Source organism: Pan paniscus, chromosome X (assembly GCF_029289425.2).
Source record: "Pan paniscus chromosome X, NHGRI_mPanPan1-v2.0_pri, whole genome shotgun sequence".
In the NCBI taxonomy this organism is placed as follows: domain Eukaryota; kingdom Metazoa; phylum Chordata; class Mammalia; order Primates; family Hominidae; genus Pan; species Pan paniscus.
This window is the reverse complement of record NC_073272.2, coordinates 34,358,142-34,381,347: the sequence shown is the minus strand read 5'-3', so window position 1 is coordinate 34,381,347 and position 23,206 is coordinate 34,358,142. Positions and strand designations below refer to the sequence as shown.

At 35.8% G+C, this 23,206-nt stretch overlaps 1 protein-coding gene across 1 annotated transcript in view; it reads left to right on the top strand.

The window, feature by feature from the left end:
• DMD (dystrophin) overlaps positions 1-23,206 on the top strand; it is a 2,218,635-nt gene that overhangs the window by 767,214 nt on the left and 1,428,215 nt on the right. The window contains exons 14-16 of the mRNA XM_063601607.1: positions 830-931; positions 1,039-1,146; positions 8,782-8,961. Of these exons, the coding sequence (XP_063457677.1) occupies positions 830-931; positions 1,039-1,146; positions 8,782-8,961 (390 nt within the window). The remainder of the gene's footprint in view (positions 1-829; positions 932-1,038; positions 1,147-8,781; positions 8,962-23,206) is intronic.

Below are 23,206 nucleotides of genomic sequence, written 5' to 3'. Positions count from 1 at the left end.
AGGTCCAATATATATGAGAAAATAAGTTTCTTATTTATATGAAAAAGTCACAAAAAGTTGACAATTCAGGCTATAAAGTGCATCATAATGAGGTTGAGCTAAATGCCATTTTTAAATGCTTCCTTTGCAAAGAAAGCATCACAATATGTGTTTTCCTTCCAAAAATCATTGATAGTTGGTTTATGTTACATATTAAAATAGTGTGTGTTCATAGACATTAGTGACATGTTAATGATATAGTAGTTTTTACTCAGAGATTGTTAGTTTTCTCGCTAGAGTAGTTTAGAAACAGAAAATTTTAATACTTTTGTAATAATTGAGAAAATTGAAAAATCTACATAGTAATAGAATTTAAGTTACTAAGAATTTTATTCTACAATCCAAATGGTAGGCAATTCTCATTATGCAAGGTTGTTTCAATTAAGAGTCTTTTGAGGCATTCTATTTAGTAGTTAGACTTTTATTCTTTAGGGTGTATTTTCAAACCTAAGGAAGATACACCTTTTACTTGTTCTCACTGCAAAATCCTCTCTATATGTATGTCTTTGTTATCTTACATTTGCTATGGAGCCATTTTATATAGTGGTATACTAACTACTTCTTATTGCTTGTATCTTTGCTTTTCTATGAAAGGTACAAGACTTGGTGAGATAAAGACAATTGAAATTCACACCACTTATTTAAATGGAAGCAGATCAGAAAGAGTGTCCTTTCCAACTTCTAGCCTACATAGGAGACTGAGATACTTTGGCAAATTATTCATGCCGTTTTTAATAAAACGTAGTTACCAATTGTTTGCTGATGCTGTGCTTGATTGTCTCTTCCCCAGGTATTGGGAGATCGATGGGCAAACATCTGTAGGTGGACAGAAGCCCGCTGGGTTCTTTTACAAGACATCCTTCTCAAATGGCAACGTCTTACTGAAGAACAGGTGCGTCATGTGTGAGAAACTAGCTGTAAAAGACACGGGGGGCTATTAAATTGGAAAAGTAAAGATTTATGTTTATTTATTCCTTGGAATTCTTTAATGTCTTGCAGTGCCTTTTTAGTGCATGGCTTTCAGAAAAAGAAGATGCAGTGAACAAGATTCACACAACTGGCTTTAAAGATCAAAATGAAATGTTATCAAGTCTTCAAAAACTGGCCGTATGTACTTTCTAGCTTTCAATGGTCTTATAAAAACCCAGTACTGTATATTATCACTATTATTTAGTCTCTTCTATGCTATTGAATATTAAATGTTTATTTTTGCTTGGATCATAGATTATTCAAAGATGTTATATTGCCACTTTTCTGAATTAAAGTGGGAAAAAACTATAGGTGGATTTTCAACTTTGTTTTTCAAAGTTGTACTCTTGATAAAACATAGCATACCAGAATAAGACTTCAATTAAAATTAATAAAGTAATACTAAGAAATGTTTGTGAGCCTTTCATAAAGTTCTAAGCAGCATAGTTCTAAAAAAATAGACTGAAGTTGATTCTCAGAATAATATGTGAGAGTTACAAGAGACGGTTATCCTGACATTGATGGAGTTTAACCTTAGTTTATTATAAAGGGGTACCTCAGACTGGGACTGGGTAACTTATAAAATAAAGAGGTTTAACTGGCTCATGGTTCTGCAGGCTGTACAAGAAGCATGACACCAGCATCTGCTCCTGGTAAGTGCCTCAGGAAGCTTACAATCATGGCAGAAGGAGAAGGGGAGCCAGTGTATATCACATTGCAAGAGTGGAAACAAAAGAGATAAGAGGAATGTCCCAGACTCTTTTAAACAACCAGATTTCATGTGAACTAAGTGAATGAGAACTGACTCATCATGAAAGGGATGGTGCTAAGCCATTCATGAGACATCCGCCCTCATGAGCCAATCACCTCCCACCAGGCCCTACCTCCAACGCTGGGAATCACATTTCAACATGAGATTTGGAGAACAGAGATCCAAACAATATCACCTAGTTTTTCAAGCAAAAAAAATTAAAGCCTATCAAATGACATTGATTATAAATACCTCGAGTGTTTTGAGAATGAGATTTCTTTGGCAATAAATGGATTTCAGAAAAGACTTCATTGAAACATTTGGTTTCAGCAGGAATTTCCAAGATTTAAAAAAAAAAAAAATCTCTAAAGTTTCTCTTACTCTGTGAATTTTATCATTTCTGGTAAAAGAGGCCAGTCTGATACTATGAGTTTAATTTTTCATGTGAAATATTCTACTTTATGATTTCTTAAAATTTTTGATAGATTCAATTAAATGTTCATTTGATATGAACTTTTATAAAACAAAATTGTTGTATGTAGTGTTTCATAATTTCACCTTTATTATTGCATTGTACTTCATAATAATGCAATACTTTCTAAACTTAAGTAAATTTTTCCACTCACTTTAAATGCGTACCATTTTACCAGATATTTATTTGTTTCATACATTTTTTTTGCTCCATAAATGCTAACCCTCATTGGTCTTTTAATTTAAAATAGATTCACTTATGTATTACTTGTTATTACAAGCTAGCTTAGTATTGATAAGAAATTATTGCTCAAAGAATATGGACTTTATTAAGTGATGTGACTGCCAAAAATAGAGTTCAGAAAAGTAACCTGTATATGTTTCAAACCACGAGTGCAAAAATATCAGCTGTATTTGTAGTTTTGGCCTGCAGCTGATGGGGAGCCATTGAGAGTTTGCAAAAGAATCATATTTGCATTTTTGTAATTCTTTTTGATAGGAAGATGTTTGATGGTACGAGGACTAATCAGAAGACCTGAACTAAGTAGCATTGGGTATTAAGATAAGGAGAGAAACATTAGAATGTTAAGACGTGATGAATGAAACTTGTGGTAAGAGGCAGAAGTTTGAAACGGTTCCTAGACATTTCATTTGGGTGACTGGGTTCCTAGGAGGGTTATTAGCCCTAACAGGAGAATAGAAGAGGAATTGCTGGAATGACAAAAATGATAATTATTTCGGATTTGGATATATTCCGTGTAAAATGTCTTTGAGACATCCAAGTTAAAAATCCTTTCCATTAATCAGTTGGTTTACACAACTAGAATCTCAGAAAATGGTTCATGACTAGTTATTGATTCAGAAGCAATCAAAATGCTTCTGAGGGATTGTGTAGAGTGACACATTAAGTGAAACGAATAGATTTCAGGGAGGAATGTCTACAATCAAGGAGTAGGCAGAGGATAAGATGTTGACCGAAAGATTGAGCAGATACCACAAGGGGAAAGTGGTATCACAAAAGTGAGGAGAATAAAGATTTCAAAAAAGTAGGAAGTGGTACACACTGTCACATGCCACAGAGAGGAGAGGATAAATTCATGATGGATTCTATCATATCTAGAGGAATGGATGCATGGATTACCTCTCCTTAAAGCAGAATATTCCTTACAAACATTGTTCTTCTCAGGCAAAATGTGAATCCTTTCAGTAAATAAGTGAGTGACCACTGATTATCAAAATGCAGTCATGCCCTCTGAGTAGGAGCAAAGATATATTGCTAGTTAAATACAGAATCATGTGCTTCAGACAGTCAATCATAATGGTGATGGTCAGTCATATTCTGTGTGTTGAAAAAGTCACAAGCCTTCCCAGATTCAAGGAAAAGGAATTAGATTTCATTTCCTCATGGAGAAGCACCAAGGTCAAGTTATAGCAAAGCATCTGAGATGAGGATATTTTACAGCCATCTTTGGAAAGTACCACATGCCAGAATAGTACAGTTATTTTACATGATGATAAATTCCAAATCTTAATATCTAGTCAAAGTTCCTGCATATATTGTTGACTAGATTTACCAATCAAGAAAGTTGTTCTGAGGAAGCCACAAACTGACAAAATCCAAATATGTTAAAGCTAGATGAGATTTTGCATCTCATCTAGTGTTTCTTCAGTCTAATTACACATCTAAAGTTCATTAGGACCATCTACTCAGTTTGTTTCCAAGAGAAAATCGAGATCAAGAAAAAACACAGGATCTGTATCCTACAACATTAGTATCAGACTTAAAATGAACACTAAGACATCCAGACTCAGGTCCAGGCCTTTCAATCTATTTCAGTAGTCCTCATATCAGTTGATTCCTTGGAAAAAATAACTGCAGCTGAGAACTGTCATTTCTAACAATAATGTGCCTCTATGTTAACATTTTTGTGAGCAGAAATCTTGGCTAGCCTCAGGGCCATAAAAATGCTCTTTTAACAAAGTCTCAATAATTTTCCAATAGGCTTAAAATTTGTATTATGTCACCTTGCTTGTGAACAAAGAGAAAATATGTTTTCTATAGGTCTTGTCATTTGATAGTTTAAGCCAATTAACAAAACCTGACAGCTGGTCTAGAATTTGAGGTAAAATTCCCCTGCTGACTCAGGCAGTGAATAAGAATTTAATGTTCATTAAAATATGTCACAATCTGAGACCCAAAACAGGTACCATCTGTCACCAGTTTTCACTACATGTCTAGGTATAGATACACTGTGCTAAACTCTCTTCTCTTTACAATAAGTGTAATTTGTTTCAAAATAGTATCACTGATAACCCATGGGATTGTGTCCTGCTTGCCATTGAGGTGGGAGGTGGGGATTATGACATTTAATTTGCTCTAGATCTTTGGGATTCATATCCAAATCATGTAGATCTATTATTTTTTATAATCAAAACTGATTTAAGTTTTAAACTGATTTGGCATCAGGGATAAAAATGAAGGGAAAGAAGAAACAGTAGCTTTTATGAGGTGAATTATAAGACTTGTGGAATCATGTAAATTATCGTGGGAAGATCCAAGTCAAGAAGAAACCTGTTCCTGAGTAAATGTATTTCTGCTGTGGGGACTGTTGGCATTTGCCGGGGAAGGACAGCTCTGGGGAAGCAGGGTGATCCAAGAGATTATGGTATATAAGGGCTACAGAAGTACTTAGGAATTGAAGATATTCTCAAATGGCTGTGGGATCACAGGACATGGATGAAGTGCTTATGGTAACTGAGCAAGTTCCTGTTTGACTTGCTACCTTTACCTCAACTCCTGGGATGGCCCTCAAATAATTAATTCAGACCGGATCAATGCTTCTCAAAATGTGTTCCCCCGACCGGCAGCATCAGTATCAAGGAAATTTGTTAGGAATGCACATTGTTAGGCCATCTTCAGATCTACTGATTTAGAAACTCTGGACGTGGAGCCTAGTCATCTGCATTCTAACAAGCCTTTCAGGTAATTCTGATGTTCTTTCAAGATGAGAACCTCTGTAATAGATCAACCTCCCAAAGTACAACTGGTGATTAGAATGAATTGGAGCACATCTTACATGTAGATAAGTAACTACACATAATATAGGTGGAAAACTCAATTTTGCCAATATAGGAGAAATTGTCTTGGCATTATTCTCTTACGCGTATTCCTGATGAGAGTGAGGTGAAGGTTTCCTGGGCCTTTTGTAAGGATACATTATCTTTTCACTTCAAATCATCTTGAACAGCTTATCTGTCTCTTCTCCGTATCCACTACTGACCCAGTCTGATTTATTGACTGTACCTTCCTCCCTACCTTGGAGGTAGGTCTACATTCCTGGCTTCTATAAAAATAAAGTCTGTTTATTCTTTTACTATCCCAGCTGGCCTTTGCCTTGTACACATTTTCTAGATCTTCCTTTTGTCACCTGAATTTTCTAGAGCACTATGGGTCTCTGGCACTCGTAGACCTATGGTTAATTATTGATATGTAGAAATACATATTTTATGCAATAATCAGTAACAAATCATAGTTATTTAATATGCACATGTATGACCTAAGCTTAAAAGAATCAGCATCAATGGATAGACAGGACAAGGTAATTCTAATGAATTCTATGATCTAATGTATCTGGCCCCATCATGGATTTTCTTTCTTTTCCTCCCTCTGTTAATAATCCTGGGGGAGTTCTGGAACTGGGAGATGACTGCTGAAAGACAGAAAGAGAGAGAGAAATTGAGACCAAACAACTAATCTGCCATCATCATTTTTGATACTCGTATCTAAAATTTACCAGGTAGTAATCTGGGTTCAGTGTTTTTGTCATATAGACATATAAAAATTCATGTATTCAATAATCACACAATGTAATTATAACATTGATTTTACTTTACCTTGAGTGCACTTTTTTCCTAATTGGATTTTTTTTTTTTTTTGAGATGGAGTCTTGCTCTGTTGCCCAGGCTGGAGTGCAGTGGTGTGATCTCGGCTCAGGGCAACCTCTGCCTCCCTGGTTCCAGTGATTCCTTGCCTCAGCTTCCTGAGTAGCTGGGACCACAGGCATGCACCAACATGCCCAGCTAATTTTTGTATTTTTAGTACAGACGAGGTTTCACTATGTTGGCCAGGCTGATCTGGAACTCCTGACCTCGTGATCCGCCCACCTCAGCCTCCCAAAGTGCTGAGATTATAGGAGTGAGCCACCACCTCTAATTTTATTTTTAATGGTGACTTTCACTTTCATTTTTGTAATGCTTACCAAATGTTTCTTCCTGTGGCTTAATATTAAAACAGGAGGCTTATTTTCATTTGTTTAGGTACCATGAGGTTACTCATAGGTTTTTATTGCAATCCTCTTCTTTAAACATAATTCTCACACTCCTGTTCTGACATGTTTCCAAATCATTACATATGTTGTTTAAATAATGGGTAGACCGTTTAGCCTTACACATATGGCTATTTAAAAGTTTCTTACATTCTGAGTAAGTAAGTCAAAGAGGATTGTACTTCGATTTTTTTTTATTTTTAGATTTGTGTCTTTGTGTATATTGTGCCTCTTTCCATAGTAAAGAAAAAAAATGACCCTATAACTGGAGGAATATACATTGAAATTCAAATATGGCTCTCAGCTTGGGACAGGTAGCATCAACCTTTGTTCTAGTACTAATGCAAATATTCACTTAAATTTAATGGAAAACTAACAAGTGAACTAAACAAAGTGAATATGCAAAACCTATCTATTGGGCTGGGTATGGTGGCTCATGCCTATAATCCCAGCACTTTGGAAGGCCAAGGCGGGTGGATCACTTGAGGTCAGGAGTTTGAGACCAGCCAGGCCAACATGTGGAGACCCCTGTCTCTTCTAAAAATTTAAAAATTAGCTGGGCTTAGTGGCATGTGCCTATAATACCAGCTACTCGCGAGGCTGACACAGGAGAATTGCTTGAACCCGGGAGACACAGGCTGCAGTGAGCCGAGATCATGCCACTGCACTCCAGCCTGGGCGACAGAATTAGACTCCAACTCAAAACAAAAAAGAAAAACCACCTACCTATTGCTAAACCCCCAAACCGTGAGTTTTATTTTGATTTGAATTCAGTGTATAATATCTTAATTTGTATTTTGGTCTATTGCATTCTTTCAAACTTAGAAAAATACTGAACTTATTGTTAAGGAAAAATTAGAGATGAGACTTAAATCTTGCTTTGTTTCCCCTTAAAAATGGCATGAAGACGGAACTATAACATACTCCAGGTGAAGCAGATTCTGAGTAAAAGACAAACTAATTGAAGGAGACACTAGAGCATTCTGCAATTCAGAGCTATCAATGCAGGTGCCATGCCAAAATGGTCTACTTAGATTGTCCTTTTCAGGAAGGTGTATTGACTGCTCTAGGTTTGGGGCACTTTGCTTCATGGGCAGTTGGTGCATTTGTTTCATGACAATTTGCTCTGTGGTATGTTAGTTCTTAAATAAACTTACATTTGTTTCGGAAAGACAGGTATTGTGGTTTAGTTTACATTCATTGTATTTGCTGCCAAATATGGGGTTGTTAAGTGGCTGTAAGATAATTTTCTCCTTTATTTCTCTTCCTTCTTCTCCTTTGTTTACAAATTAAGTCAGGGAGTAATGTTCAGTACCCAGAAATTGAATTTGTCTGTGTATCAGGCAAAGTTACTGAGTCAAGTAAAAGAAAAAACTGCCCTGATTTACTGATTTCACATAAACCACTTATTCCTTTCAAATCAACCAAAGGGAGTTTGTAACCCTCCACAGCTCACAGGAACTTTGTAAATATAAATGGTATAAAAATTGCTTCATAAGACACATAAGTATTTATAAACTCTGAAAAGAGATGCTGAAGGATTTATGTCATGCCCAGCGACTTAGTTCTTTTACTTAATGGGCTCTACAATTAGTTTTAAAAAATAATTACTCAAAGAACCAGATGTTAATTGATGAATGGATGCTACAAAAATTTTATGGTCAGTAAATCACATAATGAGATTTTATCTCCAAATAATGAACCGAATGTTAAAACTGTGGAAACAATAATATTGTCATTTTATCCAAATAATCACAGCATTTCAGAATGGCAAGTTTCCTTAGCCATTCTCATTTTCTCAACTCACTAGCTTTTCTTCAGTACTCCTGGTACCTGATTGTCAGTTTTCGTTTGAATTCCGTCAGGAATTAAGGGGAAATCCAAGAGCCGTGCCTTCTAATTTCCACATGTTGATCTCTGTTTTGCCTTTTGAAGCAATATTACCTTTTCACTTGGATTTTCTTCAAATATTTTAAGGTAGCTCTTAATTACCTCTAGTAGGTCTTTATTCTACGTTTGAGTTTCTTTTCTCTTCAAACTTCTTGGGATAATTAGCTAGATTATAACTTTCTACCTCTCTTTTTCTGAACTTTTGATCCTTTGCGGGCACGATTGAAATATTTTCTTATCTATGCAAATGAGCAAATACACGCAAAAGCAGATTGAACTATAGTGGTGTATAAAATGTAACCCAGGCTTATTCTGTGATCTTTCTTGTTTTAACAGGTTTTAAAAGCGGATCTAGAAAAGAAAAAGCAATCCATGGGCAAACTATATTCACTCAAACAAGATCTTCTTTCAACACTGAAGAATAAGTCAGTGACCCAGAAGACGGAAGCATGGCTGGATAACTTTGCCCGGTGTTGGGATAATTTAGTCCAAAAACTTGAAAAGAGTACAGCACAGGTTAGTGATACCAATTATCATGCTACAGACTATCTCAGAGATTTTTTAAACCTGCATTAAGAGAGTAACATTATAAGCCTACAAAAGAAGCAACCAGATTAGTTTTTGCCCTGTGTTTAGTTAAATAAAAACATGATTCTTTTGCTTGTCTTGTTGTTGGAGAATGGTGGCGAGGTAGAGTGCTAATTAACTGAACTTGTTACTGCCCTAGAGTGAATTTCTTCCAGCCCAATAGTAACGGGGAACTGAGTGACTTAGAGCAGGCGAACAAAATGCTGGGAACTGTATAATCACAGTCTAACCCCAAATCAGAGATTGCTAGAACCACGAGGAACATTAGCCAACTCCATTTTACTCCTGAGAAAAATGAAACTGAGGGAAGAAAAGTAAATTTTTCAAGAGAAGGTAGTGGTAGGAGGACTAGGGTTCAGGTCTTTTGATTTCTTGGAAAGTTTTTTATTAGTGTAGTTAATTATCTGACTATTGTACCTTTTCTGCCATAGACTGCTGTTTTCATAAAATTATGAATGTGGCTTAGTTATACTAACACATACGGGCTGTAGATTATGAAAACATCTCAGCTACATTTGGGGTATGTGGTTTTATTATAATAATTTTTAAAGATTTAGTCACTAAAATGGGGTATCGTTAAAAGTTCAACCTCTTTTTGTCTTATGTAGTTGGATGGTAGAATAATGAGTAGTCATTCAAGATATAAACATTATATATAGTAGTATTTAACATATTCTGCCACATAGTTTGGCATTATAAGGAATAACTTTACTCAAAATTCATAGCTCAATGCACAGGCATACACTTCCATATTCAATAGATTTTAGGCAAATATTTCCTCTATATTGAGATAAGTACATGGAATTTGTTTTCTTGAGACTTGACATCTGATAAGTAGCACTTAGGAAATGCCTTTTGAAGACATGAAGTTTGTAGTATTGCCTCCAGGAATACAATTTAAGACAGCATAATAAACCAGCCTATATGATTTTCAATCACAGTTCCATGTTACTTTTAATCCAATTTTATATTAAAAAAATTATAATTTGAAGAAATATGAATATAAATTGTAATAATTTCCCACACAATCATTACATAATAAAAACTCCATTTGTTTTCCATTGAACATACTTTAGCAATTAATTGACCTAGTAGTAATTTTACTACTATATTTTGATTCCTCCTGTTTTATGTGATCTGCCCATGGCTTCTTTGCAATACATTGGTATTTATGTAATAAATACATGAGACATTAGTCAATTTGATACTTTTTAACCCAACACTAATATTATTCCCATATGTACCCATTGCTTCCACAGATTATTGCTGCCATAAAATGGTCAGTTGCCGTGTTAAGAAAGATTGCCATTATTTGATAAAGAAAGTTATTTTGACATGCATCCCTTCTAAGGGATATGTTTAGGGAGCTGTAACAGTTAACTGTAGGTCATCTTCTAGTTCATTTGCATTGCATGGAGTGGTTCTCAAACGTGCGTCTGCATAGTAGCCACCTGAGGAGCTAATTAAAATGCATATTCCTAAACATTTTGCTCAGAAAATCTCATCCATAAGCTATGATAAGGACCTAAAAATCTACATCTTTACTAAGCCTTTGATACAATCTGCAGACCATAGAGGGGAACAACACACACTGGGATCTACTTGAGGTGGGAGGGTGGGAGGAAGTAGAAGAGCAGAGAATATGACTATTGGATACTGGGCTTAATACCTGGGTGATGAAATAATTGGTAAGCAAACCCCTGTGACACACATTTACCTATGTAACAAGCCTTCATATGTACTCCTGAACCTAAAATAAATGTTTAAAGAAAATAGACAGTGATATGTGTGTGAATCCCAACACTCTGGTTTTCCACAATGCTCCCTGAAATGTGAAAAGGGAGAGCTTCTTAGGAATACACTATATAAATATGCTCATTCCCTTGGAATGGGACTAGTTTTTGATGAAGTTTGTACATCTCATCAAAATATTACTGATTTGATTATTCCAATTGGTAGAAAAGCATTTGAAGCCTTATTTTTATTCCCTAAAAATTATGAGACCACCACCTAGGCAATTGACTTGATGTCTTCCAACTTGTATAATTCTATAATAAAAGAATACTAGTTTTGATTTGCATGGTTCCAGCATGCATTACAGTATGTACCTCTTCACTTGCTCATAGGGATACAATGAAGATAAAATGGAGGCATAGACAAGAAAGCATTTGAGGGGAAAAAAAGGTTGAGTTTGATATGTAAGTCATGTAGTTCAGTGTGTCTGGAGGGCTTTTTGTGGTTCTCTATCTGCTTTTTTTTTTTTTTTTTTTTTTTTTTTTTGAGATGGAGTCTCACTCTGTCACCCAGGCTGGAGTGCAGTGGCACAATCTCAGCTCACTGCAAGCTCTGCCTCCCGGGTTCACACCGTTCTCCTGCCTCAGCCTCCCAAGTAGCAGCTGGGACTACAGGTGCCTGCCATGACGCCCCACTAATTTTTTGTACTTTTAGTAGAGATGGGGTTTCACCATGTTGGCCAGGGTGGTCTCGATCTCCTGACCTTGTGATCCTCCCACTTCGGCCTCCCAAAGTGCTGAGATTACAGGCGTAAGTCACCGCACCCGGCCCACTATCTCCTTTTAATTTTATTTTCAAACAGTTACACGCTCCTATTGTGGGCTAGAAATAAATAAAAGGACTTAACATCATGTAAGTTGTTTTCCAGAACACTAAGCTTGAGTTTTTCTTAAGCTTATGTTTCAGTTTTCTGTCATTGCCTTTCCAAAAATTATGCTGTCATGGGATTGATCCAAATCTTTGCTGGCTGTTTTTGAGCTCACAGGAAGATAGAAATGGAGCTACTCAGGAAAAGAGAAATTAAAAGGAGGTAAACAGAGACAACAGCGAAATAGTATCATATAAGAGCAACTGATTTTCTTTTATCCATGTTAAATTGACCTTGATTAAAATTACATAAGGAGAATTCCAAGAATATGGGCTGTAAGGTTGTGACTTTGAAGAACAAAGTTCACTTGTATGTACATTTTCTATAATGATTGTGGGAGAAAAATGAGTTTCATTAATGACTACTCACGTGATACACTCAATTGTTTCAAAAATTCTTTTAAATAATTAGTATAAAGAATGAGCAAAGTTCTCATAATGGTTAAAACCTGTTGTGAGGCAGGGTGTGGAAATCGTGATTGAGATGACAAGGCACCCAATTGTACTCATACAAAGAACACTGCTTGCGCGTATGATTGCTATTCAGGTCAGAGCTTTGAGGCATTTTTGACCTTTTGAAGCAGTTGCATGGCAAGAGATCAAAACGTGAAAAAATAATCAGCTAGGAGGACTGCTCTCTTGTATTTCAAAGTCAAATTTGACTTGGATAATACCTGGACACAAGCTGAGGGTATTTAAGTTGATTAGAAGGTAGCCTAAGAAGATAGAAAATCCTTTTTTTCTAAATGTTGGAGAGATAATAACTCTTGCTATCTGGAGGCTTACATTGAGAAAAGAGGGCAAATATACCCTGGATTGACTTCTTTAAAAACTCAAATGATCCTGATTCCCTGTAATTTTTTATAAACATACTTGTAATTTGTGCAACTTTTTCTAATTGCCTTGGCCCTGATCGATATATATTTTATCTTGATCATAATTATGAAATATGATAGTGACAAATTCCATCAACATTTGCTTGTCTGGAAAAGATTTTATTTTTCCTTCACTTATGAAGCTTACTTTGTCTGGATATGAAATTCTGCCTTGGAAATTCTTTTCTTTCACAGTGTTGAATATTAGCACCCAATCACTACTGGCTTACAGGGTTTCTGTTGAGAGATCTGCTGTTACCCTGATGGGCTTCCCTTTGTAGGTGACCTGGCCTTTCTCTCTGGCTGTCCTTAACATTTTTTCTTTCATTTAAACCTGGAGAATTTTATGATTACGTATCTTGTGGTTGGTTTGCTCAGTATGTTGCATTTCCTGAATTTGAATGTTGGGCTGGCTTCTGCTTAGTGAGTATCTTGCATTTCCTGAATTTGAATGTTGGGCTGGCTTCTGCTTAGTGAGTATCTTGCATTTCCTGAATTCGAATGTTTGGCTGGCTTTCTAGATTGGAGAAGTTCTCCTGGATGATATCCTGAAGTGTGATTTCCAACTTGGTTCCATTCTCCCCGTCTCTTTCAGGTTCCCCAAACAGTCTTTGCTTCAGAATTTACATAATCCCACATTTCTCAGAGGTTTTGTACATTCATTTTTATTCTGTTTTTTTTTTCTCTAATCTTGTCTGCCTGTCTTATTTCAGCAAGATAGTCTTCAAGCTCTGAGATTCTTTCCTCTGCTTGGTCTATTCAGGTATTGACAATGTGATTGCATTGTGGAGTTCTCGTATTGCATTTCTCAGCTCTATCAGGTCATTTATGTTCCTCTGTAAACTGGTTATTCCGGTTATCTGCTCCTGTTACGTTTTATCATGGTTGGTAGCTTGTTTGCATTGGGTTAGAACATTCTCCTCTAGCTCAGGGAAGTTTGTTATTATCCACCTTTGAAGCCTACTTCTCTCAGTTCATCCATATCAGCCTCAGCACACCATCTCACGCCATTGGGAATGGTGATTTTTAAAAAGTCAAGATACAACAGACGCTGGCAAGGTTTCAGAGAAATGGGAATGCTTTTACACTGTTGGTGGGAATGTAAATTAGTTTATCCATTGTGGAACACAGTGTGGTGGTTCCTCAAAGAACTAGAACCAGAAATACCCAGCAAGGCCGTTACTGGATATATATCCAAAGGAATATAAATCATCCTATTATAAAGAGACATGCATTTGTATGTTAATTGCAGCACTATTCACAATAGCAAAGACATAGAATCAACCCAAATGCCCATCAATGATAGACTGGATAAAGAAAATGTGATACATATACACCATGGAATAGTATGCAGCCATAAAAAGGAGTGAGAGTATGTCCTTTGCAGAGACATGGATGTAGCTGGAAGCTGTTATTCTCAGCAAACTAATGCAGGAACAGAAAACCAAACACTGCATGCTCTCACTTATAAGTAGGAGCTGAACAATGGGAACACATGGGCACAGGGAAGAGAACAACACACACTGGGGCCTGTTGCTGGGAGAGGAGGAGAGCATCAGGAAAAATAGCTAACGGATGCTGGGCTCAATATCTACTTAATGGGTCTGTAGGTGCACCATACCTCCGTGGCACACATTTACCTACATAACAAACCTACACATCCAATACGTGTACCCTGGAACTTAAAAAAATAAATGTGATAGTAAGAAATTTATTATAGTTAATATTTTAAAATATAATTTATGTGATTTGAAGCATTACTTTCCTCATTTGACTGAAATCACATGTGCTGTTGAAAGGGTATATTAGTCATATGCTTTACAATTTGGTATGCTAATTGTAATTATCATATTATGCCATAAATTGTAATTACTGTATTAAATATGTAATTTATATTAAGTAGTATACACCAGGAGCTTTGGGGTAAGCATATATATATATATATTTTTTTTTTTTTTTCAAGTGAGTCTAAAGGTTTTGTAGTTTTGTGGATTTTTAGTAGAATAAATTGTCTTCTTTCTCAGGAATAAGGAAAGTTGTATGACTTATTAAGGTTCAAATATCTCATTCCCATTTTGTGAATATTTTGCTATATTGCTAACACCAATTTTTGCAACGTTCTCAACTGTGAGCACCTCTTTAAGATAAAATATATATGCTCAGAATTTGCCTCTTCTTGTACATGGCAGTTCATGTTTATGCTGTATATGTTTGTGCCTACATTCAAGGATGCCCAAAAAGAGAAAATGATTATTATATAATTATGTGTACCTTCTATATCATCTATATCCTGATGAGAGATTCATTATGTGTGCTGCCGAAGCAAGCACCTGATGTGAGATTTAAAACTCCTATCAAATAGTAATATAAAACGTAGCTGTCAATGATAAGCCAGTGCTTTTTATTATACCCAAAATGCAAATAGAAATATGCCAATGTACCAAGATGAAAATTTCTTTACATGTTCTTCTTTTCTGAGTTCATTCTCATTCTTTAAAGATCCTCTATTTTAACCCTTCATAAAATATTTTATGTTCACGTTCTGGCTGTACCCCTTCTCAGAGCATCATTTTGTAGACCTCTTTGTACAAGAGGGATATAGTTGCAAATGGTTTGCCTCTCTTCTTTTTTGGCCAGTAAGTTTAATTAAAAATACTCTAAGGCTTTTTATTTAAAAGCCCTTTTCATTGCTTCCTGAAAGCTCTCCACGACTAGTAAGCCTGATGCCAATTAAAAAAGAATATAATTTTTTAAAAACTGGAATTAAAATAAAAATACCTTATTTTGTGTTTCCTTCTTACTTAAGGTCATAGAATTAACTCCCTTAAATTTGAGAACATGTTTTGGGTAATTCCTCAGGTTAAAGTTTTATTAGAAAAATTTGAAGTTGACTGAGCGTGGTGGCTCACACTTGTAATCCCAGTACTTTGGGAGGACAAGGCAGGTAAATCATCTGAGGTCAGGAGTTTGAAACCAGCCTGGTCAACATGGTGAAACCCCATCTTTACTAAAAATACAAAAAAAGTAGCCAGGCATGGTGGCAGGCGCTTGTAATCGCAGCTACTTGGGAGGCTGAGGCAGGAGAATTGCTTGAACCCGGGAGGTGGAGGTTGCAGTGAGCCGAGATCATGCCACTGCACTCCAGCCGGGATGACAGAGCGAGATTTCGTCTCAAAAAAAAAAAAAAAAGAAAATTTGAAGTTACATCTCAAATAACTTTGGAAATTAACTGTATCATTTTGCTACTCCAACTATAATAGGTATTTGAGAATGGGCCTTGTATTTCAGTGCAATAGGTTTTACCTTGTAAATGCATTGTCTGTAACAATATAAAATGTAAGCACTAAAAAATTTAATACATTCAGTCTGAGTTAACTCTTGGAATCTCTCATTCTTTATTTATAAATTTAAAGGAAAGGTAAGCTAGGCAGATTTCTATAGTGGCCATCGAGTTCTAAATGTCTTTGATATGTTTCTCTTTGCTTTTATGTGAAACTCTGGAGAACTTAGTGAAGAAGATTCCTCCTTTCGCCAGTGGAGAGGCAGCTAAAAAATAATGATAATAATATCCTATCCCTATTCAAAGGAGACTTAATTATGAAATTATTACACTGTATTCACTGAGGATGTCATTAAAATACCATACAGACAAAATGCTCAACATCTGTATGATACGCCTATTATCTCCTGACAAAAAAATGAAATAACACATAAAGACAAATACAAGTCTTTTTCCTAAATCTATACTTGATAATATCCATCCCTAATTATAGAATGTGTTTCATTACTTCAGTGTTAGACGGTATGTAGAGGAAGGCCAGATGGATCAGAAAAATTAAATCTCATTGCTTTGCAATTTTTGCAGGTGCAGTTAATTGACACAGTTGCTCAAATTCTGTATTTAATATGAATCCAGAAGACAACATACATCTCTTCTTTCTGATACAATTTGTACTAAAGACAATTTAAAATGAGGAACAAAATACATTAAATTGGACAAACAGTTTTACAGAATAAACCTTCTTAATTATCATATATTTATTTCGAAGAAACAAATGACTTATGATGCCTTCTAAGTATTTGACAATAATTTTGCTCATGATTTCAATGTCAGTACTTATTCAAGAAAATTTTTTACCTTACAGTAATTAATTATTAATATTAATTAAATTAAATTATTATTAAATTATTATTGTAATACTAAATTAATTACAGTAATTAATAGTATATTTTAGTCACCAGGCTACTGTCATGAACTTTGGCACTCATTGTATGCTACATTCAGCTATGGGAAGTCCTCTATACTTCATAAGATAAAGCATTTTACATCCTTGTGATTAGTAACTCAGCTTCCTTTGTGACCACCTGATCTTTTGCCCAAGGATTCTCCCAAAGTTCAACATATACATATTTTCTTCTGCTTAGAGATGCAAATCTTTACCAGATTTTTGTGCCTTGTGCTACCATGCCTGTGGAGTTGGTTTTTAAGCATGGCTATCAATTATTATCTACAGCTGTTTCTATGATTATGCAGTATGTTGTAAACTGCAGAAGTGCAATTCCTCCATACCCATTAAAACTTATTGATCACTCCAAAGGCTTACATATATATATACAAACAACGTAATGAAAAACCTTGATCCACAGTTGTCAACCTGATTGTGTGTGTGTAGTGTATTTTGACTAATTTTGCACAGATTTTAATATAGCATGTCAAGAGCCAAACATATTTAACATTGAGTAATTCTTCCTATATAATAGTTACGATGTGCCATTGTTTACAATTTCAATATTCTGAGTTTATATATGTGTGTGTATGCACACAAATACACACCCCTTAAAAGGAAACCACCATTCAAAGAAGTGTACAAGTATAGGAGCAAGTGAGCATAGCTGATAAGAGTTGGATGAATGAACAATCAGACTTGGATTTATATCTATGCTTGCTACTAAAAAGTTTCATCTGCCTAAACAAGGTCACTTTCATCTATAAAACAGGAATAATATTAGTACTTACTCTTAGGGCCATTGTGAGGTCATAATAGCTACCATTTATTAAAGCTTTACAACATAGCAAGGGAGTATTCTAGATCTTTTGAATAAGATAATGAATTCAAAACACTTATTGTAATGCCTGGATCATGCAAAAAGCTTCATAACTGGTTCCTGTTATTTGCAAGTATTAGTATTTTCAAAATAAAGATTTTATGCTAAATTAGGTAACTAATACTTTATAGCTTGAATCTTTCTAGTAAGTATCTAAGTATTCAAATACTAGAATATCTCAAAAGGCAAGAAGTCGAAATATCTTACCCCAGCATAACAAAAAACTTACAAAGGCAAAAATATGTAAATAATTAAATGGAAAGTTAAAAGTTTCAAGTAAGAATATCAGTGAAAAATAAAAGGAAAATTTATTAGCCTGTTCTTACACTGCTATAAAGACATACCTGAAACTGAGTGATTTATGAAGAAAAGAAGTTTAATTGACTCGTTCCTGTTTGTGGCATTATAGTATTCCTTGGTGTAAATGTACCACATTTTCTTATCTTGTCTATCATTGATGAGCATTAAAGTTGATTCCATGTCTTTGCTATTGTGTATAGTGTTGCAATGAACATACACATGCGTGTATCTTTATAATACAATGATTTATATTTGGGTATATACCCCGTAATGGGATTGCTGGCTTAAATGGTTTTTCTGCCTCTAGGTCTTTGAGAAATCTCCACATTGTCTTCCACAAGGGTTGAACTAATTTATACTCCCACCAAGAGTGTAAAAGTGTTCACTTTTCTCCACAACCTCACCAGCATCTATTGTTCTTTGACTTTTTAATAGTAACCATTCTGACTGGCGTGAGATGCTATCTCATTGTGGTTTTGATTTGCATTTCTCTCATGATCAGTGATGTTGAGTTTTCTTTCATATGGTTTTAGGTCACATGTATGTCTTCTTTTGAGAAGTGTTTGTTCATGTCCTTTGCCCACTTTTTAATGAGGTTATTTGTTTTTTTCTTGTAAATTTGTTTAAGTTCCTTGTAGACTCTGGACCACTGTCAGATGGATAGATGGCAAAACTTTTCTCCCATTCTATAGGTTGTTTGTTTACTCTGACGGTAGTTTATTTTGCTGTGCAGAAGTTCTTTAGTTTAATTAGATCCCCTTTGTCAGTTTTTGCTTTTGTTGCAGTTGCTTTTGTCATTTTCCTCATGAAATCTCTGCCCATGCCTATGTCCTGAATTTTATTACCTAGGTTTTCTTCTAGGGTTTTTATTTTTTGGGGTTTTGCATTTAAGTCTTTAATCCATCTTGAGTTAATTTTTGTATAGATTGTAAGGAAGAAGTCCACTTTCAATTTTCTGCGTAGGACTATCCCAGCACTATGTATTAAATAGGCAGTCCTTTCCCCATTGCTTGTTTTTTCAGGTTTGTCGAAGATCAGATGGTTGTAGGTGCGTGGTCTTATTTCTGAGTTCTCTATTCTGTTTCATTGGTCTATGTGTCTGTTCTTGTACCAGTACCCTGCTGTTCTGGTGACTGTAAGCTTGTAGTATAGTTTGAAGTCTTAGCTTTTGGGCTGAGACAATGGGGTTTTCTGGATATAGGTTCATGTCATCTGCATACAAAAATAATTTGACTTCCTCTCTTCCTATGTGAATACCCTTTATTTCTTTCTCTTCCCTGATTGCCCTGGTCAGAACTTCCAATACTATGTTGAAAAGGAGTGGTGAGAGATGGCATCCTTATCTTGGGCCAGTTTTCAGGGGGAATGCTTCTAGCTTTTGCCCATTTGGATGTGGGTTTATAATTTATGGCTCTTATTATTTTGAGGTATGTTCCTTCAATACCTAGTTTATTGAGAATTTTTAACATGAAGGGATGTTGAATTTTATTAAATACCTTTTGGTTGTCTATTGAGATAGTCATGTGGTTTTTGTCTTTAGTTCTGTTTATGTGATGAATCACATGTATTGATTTGCATGTGTTAAACCAACCTTGCATGCTAGGGATGAAGCCAACTTGATTGTGGTGGATAAGCTTTTTGATATGCTACTGGATTTGGTTTGCCGGTATTGAGAATTTTTGCATCAGTGTTCATCAAGGATATTAGCCTGAGGTTTGCTTTTCTTTCTTTCTTTCTCTCTCTCTTTCTTTCTTTCTCTCTCTCTCTCTCTTTCTTTCTTTCTTTCTCTCTTTCTCTGTCTCTTTCTTTCTTTCTCTCTCCCTCTCTCTCTATTTCTTTCTTTTTCTTTCCTTCTGTCTCTCTCTTTCTCTCTCTCTCTCTCTCTCTCTCTCTCTCTCTCTCTCTCTCTCTCTCCCCCTCCCTCCCTCCCTCCCTCCCAGGTTTTGGCATCAGGATGATGCTGACCTCATAATATAAGTTTGGGAGAAGTCCCTTCTTTTCAATTTTTTGGAATAGTTTCAGTGGAAATGATACCAGCTCTTCTTTGTACTGCTAGTAGAATTCAGCTATGATTCCATCTGGGCCTGGGCTTTTGTTGGTTGGTGGGATATTTATTATTGCTTCAATTTCAGAACTCATTATTGATCTATTCAGCAATTCATTTCTTTTATGGTTCAGCCTTAGGTGGGAGAAATGTGTTCAATAATTTATCCATTTCCTCTAGGTTTTCTAGTTTATGTGCATAGAGGTGTTTATAGTATTCCCTGATGGTTGTTTGTATTTCTGTAGAATCATTGGTGATACTCCTCTTCTAATTTTTGATTGTGTTTATTTGATTCTTCTCTCTTTTCTTCCTTATTAGTCTAACTAGAAGTCTACCTTTTTTATTTTTATTTTTTTCCAAAAACCAGCTCCTGGATTCATTTAGTTTTTTGGAGGGTTTTTCTTGTCTTTATCTCCTTCATTTCAGCTCTGATCTTGGTTATTTCTTGTTTGTTTGCTCTTGGTTCGCTAGTTTTTTTATTTGAGATGTTAGGCTGTTAACTTAAGATCTTTCTAGCTTTTTGATGTGAGCATTTTAGTGCTATAAATTTCCCTCTTAACACTGCTTTAGCTGCATCCCAGAGATTCTGATAAATTGTCTCTTTGTTCTCATTAGTTTCAAAGAACTGCAGAGGTGGCAGCTGGTCTTCCTCCCAGAAGCTCTGTCCCAGGGAGAGATCAGAGCTCTATCCATTGAATCCTGGGTGAAATGGCTGAAGCCCCCACAGGGAGGGTCCCACCCAGTGAGGAGGATGGATCCAGGGTCCCGCTTAAAGAAGCAGACTGGCCACAATCTGGCAAGGGTGGCCACACACTTTCAAACAAACAAATCTCATGAGAACTCTATCAGGAGAACAGCAAGGGGGGAGGTCCACACCCATGATTCAGTCCCCTCCCACCAGGCCCTTCCTCCAACACAGAAGACAGAATTCAACATGAGGATTTGGGTGGGGACAGAGAGCCAAACCATATCATAAAATAACAGCATAAACAAAATGAATTTAAAATTAAAGAATAGCTGAATAGTTGGTAATTGCAACTACAGTCATATGCTGCATAACAACATTTCAGTCAACAATGAACCACATATACGACAGTGGTCTCATAATATTATTATACTATATTATTTTTTACTTTTATTTTTGCTTCAGAGGTACATGTGGAGGTTTGTCATATAGATAAATTGTATGTCACAGGGGTTTGGTGTACAGATTATTTCATCACCCAGGTAATAAGCATAGTTCCCAATAAGTAGTTTTTTTAATCCTCACCCTCCTCTTACCCTCCAGCCTCACATAGGCCACAGTGTCTGTTGTCCCCTTCTTTGTGTCCGTTTGTTCTCAATGTTTATTTCCCACTTAGAAGTCAGAAAATGTGATATTTTGTGTTATTGTGTTAGTTTGCTTAGGATAATGGCCTCCAGCTCCATCCATGTTGCTGCAAAGAACACAATCTCTTTTTTCACGGCTGCATAGAATTCCACAGTGTATATGTACCACATTTTCCTTATCCAGTCTACCACTGATGGGCATTTATGCTGATTCCATGTGTTTGCTATTGTGAATAATGCTTCAATAAAACATAACGTGCATGTGTCTTCAGGGTTGAGGGATTTATATTCTTCTTGTTGTACCCAATAATTGTTATTGCTGGGTCGAATGGTAATTCTGGTTTACGTTGTTTGGGAAATCACCAAACTGCTTTCCACGGTGGCTGAGCTAATTTACATTAATATCAGCAGTGCAATAAACATTCCCTTTTCTGTGCAACCTTGCCAGCATCTGTGATTTTTTGACTTTTTAAAAATAGCTGTTCTCACTGGTGTCAAATGGTATCTTATTGTGGTTTTGATCTGCACTTCTCTAATGATTAGTGATGTTCAGTATTTTTTCATATGCATGTTTTCTGTATGTATGTCTTTTTCTGGAAAGGGTTCATGTCCTTTGCCCACTTTTTAATGGTGATGTTTGGGTTTTGCTTGTAAATTTAAGTTCCTTGTAGATTCCAGATATTAGACCCTTGTCAGATGGAAAGTTTGCAAAATTTTTCTCCCATTCTGCAGGTTGTCTGTTTACTCTGTTGATAGTTTCTTTTGTTGTGTAGAAGTTCTTTAGTTTAATTAGGTCCCATTTTTCAATTTTTGTTTTTGTTTCAATTGTTTTTGGTGTCTTTGTTATGAAGTCTTTGCAGTTTCAATGTCCAGAGTGGCGTTACCTGGGTTATCTTCTTAGGTTTTTATAGTTGTTGGTTTTAGATTTAAGTCTTTAATCCACCTGGGGTTAATTTTTGTATGTGGTGTAAGGAAGGGGTCCAATGAATAGTCAGTCCTTTTCCCATTGCTTGTTTTTTTTTGATTTCATTGAAGAACAGATGGTTGTAGGTGTGCAGCCTTATTTCTCGACTCTCTATTCTTTTCCATTGGTTTATGTGTCTGTTTTTTGTACCATGCTGTTTTGGTTACTATATCCTTGTAGTATAGTTTGAAGTCAGGCAGTGGGATGGTTCCAGCTTTTTTCTTTTTGCTTAGAATTACCTTGGCTCTTCTGGCTCTATTAGTGGCTCCAAATGAATTTTTAAATAGTCTTTTTCTTATTCAGTGAAGAATGTTATTGGTAGTTTTTTGGGAATACCATTGAATTAAAAAATGCTTTAGGCATTATGGCCATTCTGTCAATATTGATTCTTCCATGAGCATAGAATATTTTTCCATTTTTTGTGTGTTATCTCTGAGTTACTTGAGCAATATTTTGTAATTCTCATTTTAGCAGTGTTTCACCTCCTTGCTTAGCTGTATTCCTAGGTATCTTATTTCTTTTTGACAATTGTGAATGGGACTGTGTTCTTCATTTGGCCTTAGCTTAAATGTTGTTGGTGTGTAGGAATAGTAGTGATATTTATACATTGATTTTGGATGCTGAAACTTTACTGAGGTTGTGTATCAGATCAATGAGCTTTTGGGCAGAGACTATGGCCAATGTATAGAACCTCATCGTCTGCAAACAGGGATAATTTGACTTCCTCTCTTCCTATTTGGATTGCCTTTATTTCTCTTGCCTGATTGCTCTGGCTAGGATTTCTAGTACTATGTTTAATGAGATTTGTAAGAGAGTGCACCATTGTCTTATGCCAGTTTTCAAGCACAATGCTTCTGGCTTTTGCACATTCAGTATAATGTTGGCTGTGGACTT